This window comes from Schistocerca gregaria, chromosome 8, assembly GCF_023897955.1.
Source record: "Schistocerca gregaria isolate iqSchGreg1 chromosome 8, iqSchGreg1.2, whole genome shotgun sequence".
NCBI classification, from domain to species: domain Eukaryota; kingdom Metazoa; phylum Arthropoda; class Insecta; order Orthoptera; family Acrididae; genus Schistocerca; species Schistocerca gregaria.
In genome coordinates, this window is record NC_064927.1 from 495,795,866 (window position 1) to 495,811,898 (window position 16,033).

At 45.5% G+C, this 16,033-nt stretch overlaps 1 protein-coding gene across 5 annotated transcripts in view; it reads left to right on the top strand.

The window, feature by feature from the left end:
• The window catches only part of LOC126285460 (UDP-glucosyltransferase 2-like), a 185,482-nt gene that overhangs the window by 108,806 nt on the left and 60,643 nt on the right, over positions 1-16,033 (top strand). For 4 of the 5 annotated variants that reach the window (XM_049984873.1, XM_049984870.1, XM_049984872.1 and 1 more), the window contains exons 2-3: positions 4,320-4,554; positions 8,544-9,127. The exons of the other annotated variant lie outside the window; for it this stretch is intronic. In XM_049984873.1, the coding sequence (XP_049840830.1) occupies positions 4,320-4,554; positions 8,544-9,127 (819 nt within the window). The remainder of the gene's footprint in view (positions 1-4,319; positions 4,555-8,543; positions 9,128-16,033) is intronic. 5 annotated transcript variants of the gene reach the window in all.

A 16,033-nucleotide genomic window follows, 5' to 3' on the forward strand; every position in this document is an offset into this window, starting at 1 on the left:
ATGATGCTCTGATATGCAAATGATTAGATTTTCAGAGCATTTACACAAGGTTGGCGCCGGTGGCGACACCTACAACGTGCTGACATGAGGAAAGTTTCCAACCGATTTCTCGTACACAAGCAGTAGTTGACCGGGGTTGCCTGGTGAAACGTTGTTGTGATGCCTCGTGTAAGGAGGAGAAATGCGTACCATCACGTTTCCGACTTCGATAAAGGTCAAATTGTAGCCTATCGCGATTGCGGTTTGTTGTATCGAGACATTGCTGCTCGCTTTGGTCGAGATCCAATTACTGTTAGCGGAATATGGAGTCAGTGGGTTCAGGAAAGTAATACGGAACACCGTGTTGGATCCCAACGGCCTCGTATCACTAGCAGTCGAGATAACAGGCATCTTATCCGCATGGCTGTAACGGATCGTATAGCCACGTCTCGATCCCTGAGTCAACAGATGGGGACGTTTGAAAGACAACAACCATCTGCACGAACAGTTCGACGACGTTTGCAGCAGCACGGACTATCATCTTGGAGACCGTGGCTGCGGTTACCCTTGACGCTGCATCACAGACAGGAGGGCCTGCGATGGTGTACTCAACGACGAACCTGGGTGCACGAATGGCAAAACGTCATTTTTTGGGACGAATCCAGCTTCTGTTTACAGCATCACGATGGACGCATCCGTGTTTGGCGACATCGCGGCGAACACACATTAGAAGCGTGTATTCGTCATCGCCATACTGGCGTATCACCCGGGGGATGGTATGGGGTGCCATTGGTTACATGTCTCGGTCACCTCTTGTTCGCATTGACGGTACTTTGAACAGTGGACGTTACATTTGAGATGTGTTACGACCCGTGGCTCTACCCTCATTCGATCGCTGCGAAACCCTACATTTCAGAAGGATAATGCACGATCGCATGTTGCAGGTCATGTACGGGCCTTTTGTGGATACAGAAAATGTTCGACTGCTTCCCTGGCCAGCACATTCTCCAGATCTCTCACCAACTGAAAACGTCTGGCCAATGGTGGCCGAGCAACTGGCTCGTCACAATACGCCAGTCACTACTCTTGATGAACTGTGGTACCGTGTTGAAGCTGCATGGGCAGCTGTACCTGTACACGCCATCTAAGCTGTGTTTGATTCAATGCGCAGGCGTATCAAGGCCGTTATTACGGCCAGATGTGGTTGTTATGGGTACTGTTTTCTCAGGATCTATGCACCCAAATTGCGTGAAAATGTAATCACACGTCAGTTCTAGTATAATATATTTGTCCAATGAATACCCACTTTTCACCTGCACATCTTCTTGGTGTAGCAATTTTAATGGCCAGTAGTGTAACATATAATAACAGTAATAATAATATCGGGAACTAAATTAACGATCCATAACTCACGTAGGCCACACAATTGCGATTTGGTTAGAATAATGTTTATTCAGAAAGCAAACTCTTATCGGAAGTGGTCGTATTTAGAGTTACTGTTACACTCGAACGCACATCCATGTGACACATTTCGATCATTCACAATGTCATCGCCAAATACAAGTCTAATATTCCACCTCGTTATCTTCACGGGAAGTTGAAGAGTCCACACGAGGCGCGCCGCTGCTCACCGCTCAAAGCCCAGCGATACCACACAACGCGACATTTTCTGAGTCGTCTCATTTCCCAGCTACCCAAACACCGACCGCCCGCTTCCGCGTCTCCGCCAGCACTGTCTCTTCTTGGTGTCTCCAGCCGAGCTGTCGCTGAGGTGTCTAGAGCAGAACTGTCCCTCTCTGACCGCCTCCGGCCGCGTTCTCCGCGCGAGCCGAACATCCTCGCCCAACTGACTACGGCAGTTCCCTTTCCTGAAGCCGCCCATCTGATTGGCTACGGCGGATTCTACATTACTTTACATTTTAACATATTTAAATAATCAAAGCTTGGCCACTTTGACGTTCTAAATAAAGTACAATAATATCAATACATAATAAACGTTAAATTCTTTTACATAAAAACCAATACAATTTACTTCTTAGATTTGAAGGTCACTAGCCTTGCACCAATGTGCTTTCTGATAAATAAATAAAGAACAAAAGTAACTACTATGGACTAAACTAAACAACAAATATTCTATTACCTAATGATTCAATAAAGTGTCATGCTGTGATCGTTCAATGTGTTTTGTGTGGAGAAAATGATGATCTGATGCTTAATTGCAAATACTGATAATTTCAGTTTCTATATCTCTTAAACAAATAAAGTTACAGAGTTGATATTTACAACGTACGTCATTTTTATGATGCGCTTCTATATGAAGTGTCGATCGTTAAGATCGAACAAAGCGTTCAGATGTTAGCATTCAGGTCTTTGTTATAAAACTTGTTAATTTCATTTTAACAGTAAAACCTAAACTATTATAGATATGATCAATATTCAAGTTTCATTGGAAGCAACATGAAAATTAATGGGGGATGGCAGATTCAAATTACTGTGGCTTGATTTTTATGGCCGATCTTAGGTCCGCCATATTTAACACTGCTACGTCTTCTTGGCCGCAAAAGGCTTCTACAGGGTTTCCCTGTCACGTAGGTTCTCGTTTGTGTCACTCGCACACTACAGCGCGTTAGTAGACAACAGACGCCGGAGAGTTTCCGCATCTCGTGGTGAATCTGCGCCCTTTGAGACACGCGGTCCAGTATGACAGAGTTTGTTTCACAGTTCCTGTAGGCTGACTCTTTCGGTCATATACTTAAATGAGAACGCAGTGCTAGTTAACTCACAACACTATGCAAGCTGGTGGTGGTTCCACAATGTTGTGGACTGTGTTTAATGGACTGGACTGGGACATTGACTGGAAATGGTTATTTTCGACTGCTTGGAGACTATTTGCAGTCATTCGTACACTTTATATTCCCAAATCCCTCCATGAGCCATAGACCTTGCCGTTGGTGGGAAGGCTTGGGTGCCTCAGCGATACAGATAGCCGTACCGTAAGTGCAACCCCAACGGAGGGGTATCTGTTGAGAGGCCAGACAAACGTATGGTTCCTGAAGAGGGGCAGCAGCCTTTTCAGTAGTTGCAGGTGCAACAGGCTGGATGATTGACTGACCTGGCCTTGTAACACTAACAAATGCAAAACGAGGATAATGGAATGTAGTCGAATTAAGGCGGGTGATGCTGAGGGAATTAGATTAGGAAATGAGACACTTCAAGTAGTAAAGGAGTTTTGCTATTTGGGAAGCAAAGTAACTGATGATGGTCGAAGTAGGGAGGATATAAAATGTAGACTGGCAATGGCAAGGAAACCGTTTCTGAAGAACAGAAATTGGTTAACATCGAGTATAGATTTAAATGTCAGTAAGTCGTTTCTGAAAGAATTTCTATGGAGTGTAGCTATGTATGGAAGTGAAATATGGACAATAAATAGTTTGAACAAGAAAATAATAGAAGCTTTCGAAATGTGGTGCTACAGAAGAATACTGAAGATTAGATGGGTAGATCACATAACTAATGAGGAGGTACTGAATAGGATTGGGGAGAAGAGGAGTTTGTGGCACAACTTGACTAGAAGAAGGGACCGGTTGGTAGGACATGTTCTGGGGCATCAAGGGATCACCAATTTAGTACTAGAGGGCAGCGTGGAGGGTAAAAATCGTAGAAGGAGACCAAGAGATGACTACACTAAACAGATTGAAATGGATGTAGTTTGTAATAAATACTGGGAGATGAAGAAGCTTGCACAGGATAGAGTAGCATGGAGAGCTGCATCAAACCAGTCTCAGGACTGAAGACCACAATAACAAAAACAACCACATATTCCCAAACAATGATGGAATTTTTATGGATGACAACGCACCATGTATCTGGGCCACAGTTGTTCACGATTGATTTGAAACACATTGTAGAAAATTTGTGCGAATGATTTGACCACCCAGATCTTCCATCATGAATCCCATCGAACTCTTACGAGGCCCAATCGAGGGGTCAGGTCACGCACAAATTCCTGCACTGGCAACGCTTTCGGAATTGTGGACGGCTATCGAGGCAGCGTGGCTCAGTAGTTCAGCAGTGGATCTCCAAAGACTTGCTGAGTCCACGCCATGTAGAGCTGTGTGTACTACACCAGGCAAAACGAAGTCCGACATTATATTAGGAGGTATCCCATGACTTTTGTAACCTCAGTGTAATGGCCATTAACGTGTTTCCAGACAAGTATGATCAAATAGTGTTTGCTGTACATTATGGAGCACGGCTGCCAGGCACTTGAGGGCTGTTTGGAGGGTACAGATGCAGAAGTGGTTGCCACATACTGATCTTGCCACATACTGTCGTTGCAGGGTGTGGCTCTGTTGGTCCTGGCTTCTTTGGCGTGCTGCTTTATGCTGCCAGCGAATGGCGCCAACATCCTGGCCTTATTTCCCATGGGTGGCAAAAGCCACTGGATCGTGTTCCGGGAGATGCTGGTGGAGCTGGGCAAGAAGGGCCACCACCTCACCGTGGTGACCCCCTTCAAGGAGGAACACAGCAACTGGGAGCTTCTCAAAATGGCCGACCCTGTTTTTGATCTTGGAGGTACGTGAATTTCCTTCCTCTTATGATCCGTAATCTAGAGAGTAATTGGCAACAGCTCCCCATTAAACCCGTTTTCTAGCTGGCGGCTCTGCATCACTTGTCTGCTGATGTGTAATACGTGAGACCCACCACCCCATACTTTTCCTTCGCAATGCTATCTAGAACTCGTATACAACACAGACCCGCAAAGTAGCCACAAGACTATTGTACAGCCGAGTAATGACGATTAGCATAGGCGATTAGTGGAAGGCAGGGCCTCACCTTGGGCAGTAACCGCTTTAAACCGAAATGTATGCCACATAAGTTCGTACAAGAGGGCTGGTTAGTGAAGTTTGGTAATGGAGATTCCACGCGAGATAAGAGTGTAATCGTCAAGAGATCCGAGTCCATATCACTGTACTGCATAGCTCAGCGGTTCCCAACTTGGGTACGATTGCCCCCAGAGGGGTAAAATCATATTTTATGAGGGGTAAAAACAAACGGTTCGATAGTGTTTCGGGCAAAAACTAATTTTTTTAAAAGGCTATGAGTATTATCGTTATTTTATATGAATGTAACACTGATTACACACTGAACCTCCAAAGAAATTGTTATAGGCATGCGAAATTAAATACAGAGATATTTAACAGGCATAACACGGCGGTGCGGTTGGCAACGCCTATATAAGACATTAAGTGTCTGGCGCAGTTGTTAGAACGCTTACTGCTGCTACAATGACATGTTATCAAGATTTAAGTGAGTTTGAACGTGGAGTTATAGCCAGCGAGCGAGCGATGGGACGCAGATTCTCCGAGGTAGCCATAAAGCGCGAATGTTCCTGTACGACAATTTCACGAGTGTACGGCGAATATCAGGAATCCGGTAAAACATCAAATTTCCGACATCGCTGTGGCCTGAACGAAACACCATTGAACGAAACACCATCGATATGGGGTTTCCGAGCCGAAGGCCCACCCGCCCCTCCATGACTGCACGACACAAAGCTTCAAGTCTGGCCTGAGTCCCTCAACGCCGACATTGGACTATTCGTGTTACCTGGTCCGTCGAGTGGACGGACGTGTATGGGTATGGAGACAGCCTCATGGATCCATGGACCCTGCATGTCAGCAGGGCACTCTTCAAGCTGGTTCAGGCTCTGTAATGGTTGGGGGCTTATGCATTTGGAGTGATGTGGGACCCCTGATACGTATAGATACGACTCTGACAGGTGACACGTACGTAAGCATCCTGTCTGATCACCTGCACCCGTTCGTGTCCATTGGGCATTCCGACGAACTTGGGCAGTTGCAGCAGGACAATGCGACAAGCTACACGTCCAGAATTGCTACGCAGTGGCTCCAGGAACTCTCTGGTGATATTAAACACTTCTGCTGGCCACCAGACTAACTAGACATGAACATTACTGAGCATATCTGGGATGCTTTGCAACGTGCTGTTCAGAAGAATTTCCCCCCTCTCGTACTCTTACGGATTTGTGGACAGCCCCGCAGGATTCATAGTCTCAGTTCCCTCTAGCACATAAGTCGAATCCATGCCACGTCGTAGCACGACGTGGCATACACTCGACTAATGTCTGAATTAGTGCTGGAGGGAACTCACACCATGAATCCTGCAGTGCTGAACATAAATACGTAAGATCTCGTCTGAACAGCACGTTGCAAGGTATCCCAGATATGCTCAATAACGTTCATGTCTGGGAAAGCTGGTGGTCAGCGTAAGTGTTTGAACTCAGATGAGTGTTCCTAGAGCCACTCTGTAGCAATTGTGGACGTGTGGAATGTTGCATTGTCCTGCTGGAATTGCCCAAGTCTGTCGGAATGCACAACCGACATGAATGGGTGCAGATGATCAGACAGGATGGTTACGTACGTGTCACCTGTCAAGAGTCGTATCTAGACGAATCAGGGGTCCCGTATCACTCCAACTGCACACGCCCCACACCATTACAGAGCCTCCACCAGCTTGAACAGTCCCCTGCCGACATGCAGGGTCTGTGGATTCATGAGGATGTCTACATACCCATACACGCCCATCCGCTCGATAGAATTTGAAGTGAGACTAGCCCGACCAGCCAACATGTTTCCAGTCACCAACAGTCCAATGTCGGTGTTGTCGGGCCCAGGCGAATCGTAAAGCTATGTGTCGTATAGTCATCGAGGGTACACGAGTGGGTCTTCGGATCCGCAAGCCCATGTCGATGATGTTTCGTTGACTGGTTCGCACGCTGACACTTGTTGATGGCCCAGCATTGAAATCTGCGGCAATCTGCGGAAGGGCTGCACTTCTGTCACATTGAACAATTCTTGTTGAAACTTCCTGGCAGATTAAAATTGTGTGCCCGACCGAGACTCGAACTCGGGACTTTTGCCTTTCGCGGGCAAGTGCTCTACCATCTGAGCTACCGAAGCACAACTCACGCCCTGTCCTCACAGCTTTTCTTCTGCCAGTATCTCGTCTCCTACCTTCCAAACTTTACAGAAGCACTCGTGCGAACCTCAGCTGGTAGAGCACTTGCCCGCCAAAGGGAAAGGTCCCAAGTTCGAGTCTTGGTCGGGCACACAGTTTTAATCTGCCAGGAAGTTTCATATCAGCGCACATTCAGCTGCAGAGTGAAAATCTCATTCTGAAATTCTTGTTGATCCCGTTCTTGCAGGATCTTTTTCCAGCCGCAGCGATGTCGGAGATTTGATGTTTTACCGGATTCTTGATATTCACGGTACACTCGTGAAATGGTCGTACAGGAAAATCTCACCACTTCATGGCTACCTCGGAGACGCTTTGTTTCATCCCTCATGCGCCGACTACAACACCACGTTCAAACTCTCTTACATCCCGACAGTCTGGCATTGTAGCAGCAGTAACCGTTCTAACAACTGCACCAGACACTTGCCTTATACAGGTGTTGCTGACCGCAGAGCCGGATTCTGCCTGTTTACATACCTCTGTATTTGATACGCAAGCCTATACCAGTTTCCTTGGCGCTTAAGTGTAGTTACATTAATTACAGACGTCTCGGTATCAACTTTGCTGATTCGAGGACAACTGTAGTAATTTATGCTCCTAGTACTGCAATTCTTCAGGGGAGAAACTGAAAGTCGATTCACTCTTTAGAATCCAATTACTACTTTCGGAGTAGTTACAACGTTTAGAACGTAGGCCTGTTTAGAAATTACACGCACTGCGCGCCCCCTCCAGCCTGAGGTTCGAGTCCTTCCTCGGGCATGGATGTGTGTGTGTGTGAGTGTGTGTCTTGTTCTTAGCATTAGTTAGTTTAAGTTAGTTAAGTTGTAAGTAGGCTGTTTAGGTTTTTATATTGGTAACGCCACGTAGTGCTCTGTATGAAAATCACTGGCTCTGCTGTGTGCAGCCTGTGGCTGGTTGGCATTGTTGGAATACTCGCTATTGTAGTGTTGGGCATTTGGCTGTTTAACAGCGAGTAGCGTTGCGCAGTTGGAGGTGAGCCGCCATCTGAGGATAAGTGAAGAAATTCGGCCGCGCGGGATTAGCCGAGCGGTCTCAGGCGCTGCAGTCATGGACTGTGCGGCTGGTCCCGGCGGAGGTTCGAGTCCTCTCTCGGACATGGTTGTGTGTGTTTGTCCTTAGGATAATTTAGGTTAAGTAGTGTGTAAGCTTAGGGACTGATGACCTTAGCAGTTAAGTCCCATAAGATTTCACACACATTTGAACATTTGAAGAAATTCGTATCTTCGTACGAGATCTTATGTCCGTTAGTTCGGCTATGACTGACTTTTCCAGTTTCCTTAATACTGTGTGACGCCAACACATCAGCTGTTCATGTGAAGCCAAGGACCAACGTCCGATTTTCTTTCCAGATATCGTCCAGCACTCGGTCCTTAGAAACGTTACTATCGACGGGACACTGAACTCTTATTTTCCTTCAGACTTTGCATGAAGTGCGTTATTATGATGGGTCGATACAATCAGAATACTAATATGCTAATTTCTCTCTGTCTCTCTCTTTTCTGCAGGATTCACTCTTCTCTCCTTCGGCAACCTTCCACCGGTTCTACAAATCATGTTTATACTTTCCGGCTCTGCCGACGAGTGTCGGACGTATATGGAAGACGAAGCCATGCGGACCTTGATCGACTCCCGGGACCGGAAGTTCGACCTCGTCATACTGGAGACGTTCTTCAACGAGTGTCTGCTCGCCTTCGCGCACAAGTTTGGGACTCCAGTCGTGCAGGCGGTCGCTTTAGGCGGTGGAACCACCTGGATGAACGACATGGTCGGGAACCCCTACCCTCTGGCCTACGTCCCTGAAACCTGCCTACCGTACACCAGCAACATGAACCTCTTCCAGCGTGCCAACAACGTCTTCACCGCATCGCTTTTCAGACTTTACCGCCAGTTCTTTTATCTCCCAGCTATGGACAGAGTGGTCAAGGAGTACTTCAAAGACATCACGGTGCCTCCTATAGCGGAACTAGAACGCAATACTTCTCTCTTGCTGCTCAATTCGCACTTCAGCTTCCAACATGTGAGGCCGTTCGTACCAAACGCCGTGGAGGTCGCCGGTATGCACATCAAGCCCCCTAAGAAACTTCCACAAGTAAGTTCTGTACATTTTTCTCATATCTGTAAACATTAGCACGTATTAATAGTTACTCCTTACGGGAAATTAAGCTACAAACGGAACTTTGCGACCAAGGCACACGACCTCAACCGCCCTATTGTTGGTAGGCAAGACAAAGCATTTTTTCTCGGATGTGCCTTAAGGAAGTGTTTTGGATTCCTTGCTGCTCATATCGTACGTTAATGAACTAGACAAAAATACTAAGGGTATTATTTATTTTAATTACACATCTAGTTCCGTAGGACCAAATTGAGGAGCAAAACTCCAAGGTCATGGAACGTGTCAGTACTTGAAATTACAACATAAAAATAACAACAGCTAAAATAAAGTGCTTATGAACCCCAAAAAAGTCAACCCCTAAGTTTAAGTGCACGTGATCAACAATATAACATAGGAATCAGCTTAATTTTTCAAGCACCTTCTCTACAAAATAAAATGAGGTGACCCATGAGGACACTCTTCAGTTTCCATTATAAAGCGCGTGAATTACTGCTAAGATTTTTGAATTCTTGTGGTAGCTTATTGAAGATGGGTGCTGCAATGTACTGTACACCTTTCTGCACAATAGTTAGGAAAGTGCGATCCAAAATGCCAGATTGGATTTCTGTCTAGAATTAACTGAGTGAAAGCCGCTAATTCTTGGGAATAAGGGGATATCGTTAACAAGAAACGACAGTAAAGAATACATATACAGGGTGTCCCCTTTACCTTGACCACCCTAAATAACTGTTTGTCCAGATGCAAATTACAAAATGTTTCAAGCAAATGTTCTTTAGCCGTCAGGGGGACATCAATCGGCATGATTGCCTTCGTTGCAGCTCTGTTTTTACAAAGATATGAACAGCGGTATGACTTTTTTAAATGGCACCCTGAATTTTTTTTCGGTAATTCATGTCCTCTCTTAAAGACCTATTCAAAAATGTATCATAGTGTACCACTCACTGAAAAACAAAGTTATTAATTACATAACAACACTGACTTTGAGCCCGGAATCAAAAACTCGTTCACTTGCTGGAGTTGTCAGAAAACAAATGAAAACCAAGTAAAATCATAACACAAAATTGACTTTGACTCTCCTGTACCATTGCCCAGGTGTATAACATTCGAAGGTGCTCAAAGTGGTGACCCTGGACAGCGATACACTGGTGCACTCGTTGAATGAAAGAATTATTTATACTGCTTCCAGTGTTGGCTGCTGAAGAGCGATACGTTCCTACTGTCCTCTGGAGTTGTTGGAATATCGCGATAGACAACGTCTTTAATGCATCCCCAAAGAAAAAAGTCCAGAGGATTTAAATCAGGAGACCTATCAGGCAAAGTAACTGTTCCTCCTCGACCAACCCACCTGGCAGGATACCTTCTATTCAGAACACAACGTGCACGCAAGGCATTATGTGCTGGACATCCATCGTGTTAATACCACATAAGTATTCTGGTTCTTAGCGGCACTTCATCCAGAAGAGGAAGGAAGAATTCGTCTGAGGAAGTTGGCATACGCTGTGCCGTTTAGACTACCATTGATGAAATAAGAGCCAATAACTGTAGTACCAAGCATCCCACACCAGACGTTAACTCTCCATTGACGCTGATGTTCCACCTGTCGAAGCCATCGTGGGTTGTCGCTGGACCAGTAATGCATGTTCCTTGTATTTAGTGTCCTTTGTTTGAGAAGGAACATTCATCGGTAAATAGAGCATTGGAGAAGAACTTCGGGTTGGCGAGGATTTGCTGCTGCGCCCACTGACAGAACTGTACACGATTCTGGAAATGATTCCGATGCAATTCTTGATGTAGGTGTACATGTTAAGGAAGCAACCAGTGACGTGTAAGAATACGATGTACACTGGATTTAGGAATGCCAATCTCGTGTTCAAGCTGTTGTGTGCTCACATGTGAATTCATAGCAATGGAAGCGAGAACAGTAACTTCGGCAGCTTCGTTTGTGTTGAGTGCCACGACTATTGCGTTGTCGTGGGTTGGGACTTCCTGTTTCCTGAAGCGTCGCAACAAGACGAGAAAACATCCGGCCGGTAGGTGGGTTCTTGTCAGGATATCGCTCTCTGTACAGTTCCGACGCCTACCTTCAACAACAACAACAACAAAGAAACGTTATATGAATGCAGTTTGTAGGAAGGACAGCCTTTACTGCAGGCTGTTCCAACCGAGTTCCAGGGAGCCGGGGCGCTCCGGAGCGCTCACTGCGGCAGCTCGGAGCCCGCGTGGAGGGGAAAGCGAACCCACTGCCCCCTGGCCGCGTGCAGCCGCAACTGACGCAATAATCCGTGTTCAATGACAGCTACCACTAGCCGCGGGAGCCCTGTACCTCTACTGGAGGATGCCTCTCTATTCATTGAGAGGAATGGTCGTTCGCAGTGTCTTGTATGTCATAAAGTATTTAATTCTGCGAGGAGGTAAAATACACGCTGACATTATACACGTCTTCACGCAGCGCACTACGATCAGGTAGGAGGCGTTGCACGCAGAGAATTGGTAGCCAGGCTTAAGAACGACATACCAGGAAACGTAATACGGAGGGTATCGAAACATGCAACATAGTTCGTGTTCTGTAATGCGTTTATAATTTTCAGGTGGATGAGAGCGGAGAAAACTACTGAATCTGCAATTCGAGCAAGCTACAGGATCGCTCACGTCATTGCGACGTGTGACAAGCCGTTTTCGGTGGGGCCACTCGTAGAATCATGCATGGTAGCAGTTGCAGAATGTTGCACCAATGGAGGTGCAGGCAATTGAAGGGGTTTGCCTGAGTTTGCCTGTCGAAGCAAACAATGTCTGGCCAAATCCTGGATATGGCAGCGGATTTAGAGACACAGCTCAGGAAAAAAGCGAAGAGCTTTTTTGCATTTTAGCTAGCGCTTGGCGAAAGCACCGACATATCGGACTGTGCTCAGCTGGCAGTGTTTGTGCGTGGTGTCGACGTGGAGCTGCAACTAACTGAAGAACTCTCGAACGTGGTACCACTCGATTACACCGCACCAGGACGTGACATTTCTGAAGCTGTTGTGAATCAGTGGACAATATGAATTTGCCGTGGGATAAGCTCCATTCTGTAGCGACAGACGTTGCACCACAAATGATCGGGCGTCGCCAAGGTTTTGCTTCTCGTTTGAAAAATAAACTCAGGGACCAATTCGGGAAAGACATTTTGACTGTTCATTGTTTTGTTCGCCAAGAGGCACTGTGTGCTGAAACAGTAGAGCTAGGTGGCATAATGAAAAGGCCGTCGTGAAATGTGTGAATTTTGTCCGGCGTCACGGTATGAACCATCGCCAATTCAAAGGATTCCTGAAAGATGTGGAAGTGGAATATGGGGATATACCTTACCACAGTACAGTTCGTTGGCTGAGTCGGGGAAAAGTTCTTGATGTTTTCTTTGCCATTCGTGAGGAAATATCCCTTTTTCTTGAAATGAAAGGGGAAGAAATGCGTTGTCTAAAAGATATAAAATGGATATCAGACCTGGCGTTCCCAGCTGATATAACTATGCATCTGAATAATTTAAATCTGTCATTACAGGGCAAAGGGCAGCTAATCGTTGACATGCACGACCAGATCAAAGTTCATGGAAAAGAAAACGTTTATTTGAGAGGCAGATGAGTAATGGACATTTAACGTTCTTCAATCGTCTTGCTTCTGAAGGTACTACTTTCGGCGATTACCAAGCAAAGTTAAAGCAGCTCATCACGTCGTTTGAAACACGATTCCGAGACCTCACTAGTTTGGAAATGGAACTTACGGTGTTAAGCGCTCCGTTTTCACTTTCCCCCGATGACTTGTCACCGTCACTTCATTTGGAGATTATTGATTTACAAAATTCAACTCTGTTGAAAGAGAGGTACTACAACACGTTGGATTTGTCACCATGGTATCGTTCATTAAAGCAAAAAACATTTCCCAAGCTTCACAACAATGCCGCTCAGATCATCTGCATGTTGGGATCTACGTATTGTTGTGTGCACCTTTTCTCAGCAACGAAAAGAGTAAAAAGTAGGAAACGATCGTTTCTTCAGGATGCAACAATGAAGGCCATCCTCCGCATTAACGCTGCGAACACTTTGACGCCAGATATTTCCGATCTTGTAATGGAAAGAAAATGTCAAGCTAAAGAGGCCCAATAAATTTGTAAAACAGTTGTTCCTTATTTATTTATTTCCTCAACATGGTATTTCCTGGTGTAGCATGTCACCACGTCTTGGCACGCAAGAGTATGAGGTTGTCGATCTTGTAAGACGCAGCTGGCACATCAAAACGGTTTCCTTGCCGCCTGCCTCATCCAGAAGTGCCACGGGCCCACCTGAATGTCCACAGCGAGCGACACGGCTCCCTGGAGCAGGGAGCGCTCAGCGGAGCCGACGAGCTGGAACAGCCTGCTTTACTGTATCCCTACTCTACACAGCAGTCTTTGAATGAACTAAACCACTGTACTAAATGTACCCGTACGTAAGAAAACAGTACTGCAATTACTGTTCTGCTAACTTAAATTCCCCATAGATGAGTAGCATTTGTACCTTCTCTTCGTTGGCTTAAATTCTACCAACACAACTCTTCAACTGACGATGGTTGATGCAACGACGGGTGTGCATTCTACTAATGTTTACATTACTCTGTGAACGTCAGCACATGGATGTGTTCCATTACCCCGAGTACCTGCACTAAACACTGGGAGCGCCAACGGCAATGTTGTGTTATGTAATTCATAACGTTGTGCTTTAGTGAATGGTACACTGTGATACATTTTTGAATAGGTCTTTAGGAGAGGAAATGAATTACCGAATAAAAAATACAGGGTGCCATTTAAAAAAGTCATACCGCTGTTCATATCTTTGTAAAAAACAAAGCTACAACGAAGGCAATCATGCTGATTGACGCCCCCCTGACGGCTAAAGAACATTTGCTTGAAACATTTTGTAATCTGCATCTGGGCAACTAGTTATTTAGGGTGACCAGGATAAATGGGACACCCTGTATATTGAGAGGTCAATGTCGGAATACCCAGACTACTGAACAGGGGTCGGCAAGAGATTCGCGAACTTGACCACTTATTGCCAGAGCTGCCCGTTTCTGAGCCAAAAATATCCTTTGAGAATGGGAAGAGTTACCCCAAAATATAATACCATACGACATAAGCGAATGAAAATAAGCAAAGTGGACTAATTTTCGTTCAAACACCGTTCGAATAGTAAAAGTGGCAGCACTAAGTCTTTGAAAAAGATCCTGAACGTGGGCTTTCCTCGACAGTTCACTATTTATCTGAACAGCTAGAAATTTGAACTGTTCCGTTTCACTAACCATATGCTCATTCTGTGAAATTAAAAGGTCGTGTTTTGCTGAATCGTGTGTTAGAAACTGTAAAAACTGAGTCTTGCTGCGATTTGGCGTTAGTTTATTTTCTACAAGCGATTAACTGAAGTCATGAACCGCACTGACTTCGCATATAATGCTGTTATCTTTAATGAGGTACTACCTGAAAAAATTCCTCTGATTTACATTCAAATGTGGATAAAATATCGAAATGGTGCACGGAATGACAGTTTCCTTTAAATGTTCGCAAATGTCAATTTGTGCTCTTTGCGAAACAGGAAAAACGTAGTATCCTATGATAGCAGTATCGATAAGTCGTAACCACCAACGGTCAACTCATACAAATACTTGGATGTAACGATTTGTTGGGATACGAAATGAAATGATCTCATAGCCTCCAATGTAAGTTGGAAGCTTGAGCTCATTGGCAGGATGCTCCAGAAATATAACCAGTCTACTAACGAAATTGCTCACAAAAGCACGATTGCGAGCCACTCGTCACTCTAGAATATTTCTCAAGTGTCTGGTACCGCTACCAAATAGCACTGATGAGTAATATTGGGCGTGCACGCAGAACGGCTCCACTAACGACCGCAGGTTTTCATTAGAAAATGAGACAGTAAACCCAAATCTGAGTTGCTCGAAAATAAAAGTATTGTGGGAAACAGGCCAAAGAAGTCTGTTTTTAAATGTAAACTAAACGATAAAATACAATCTCAAGTTTACTAATGCTAATGTAATGCAAACCGAATATTTCAGAAGCTTACTTTTACAATGTAAAGCCAAAGAAACTGCTACACCTGCCTAATATCGTGTAGGGCCCCTGCATGGACGCAGAAGTGCAGCAACACGACGTGGCATGGACTCCACTGATGTCTGATGTAATGCTGGAGGGAAGTAACACCATGAACCCTGCAGGGCTGCTCATAAATCCTTGAGAGTACGCGGGGGTGGCGATCTCTTCTGAACAGCACTTTGCAAGGCATCCCAGATATGATCAATAATGTTATGTCTGGGGAGTTTGGTGGCCAGCACTCAGAAGAGTGTTCCTGGAGCCACTCTGTAGCAATTCTGGACGTATGGGATGTCGCATTGTCCTGCTGGAGTTGCGCAAGTCCGTCCTGTTGGAATGCACAATGGACATGAATGGATGCAGGTGATCTGACAGGATGCGGACGTACGTGTCACATGTCAGAGTAGTATCTAGACATATCAGGGGCCCATATCACTCCAGCTGCACACGTCTCACGCCATTACAGAGCCTCCACCAGCTTGGACAGTGCCCTGCTGACATGGATTCATGAGGTTGTCTCCATACCTGTATACGTCCATCCGCTCGATACAATTTGAAACGAGGCTCGTTCGACCAGGCAACATGTTTCCAGTCATTAACAGCCCTCTCCAGGCGAGGCGTAAAACTTTGTGTCGTGCAGCCATCAAGGGTACACGAGTGGGTCTTCGGCTCCGAAAGCGTATATCGATGATGTTTCGTTGAATAGTTTGCACGCTGACACTTTTTGATGGCCGAGTACTGCAATCTACAGCAGTTTGCAAAAGGGTTGC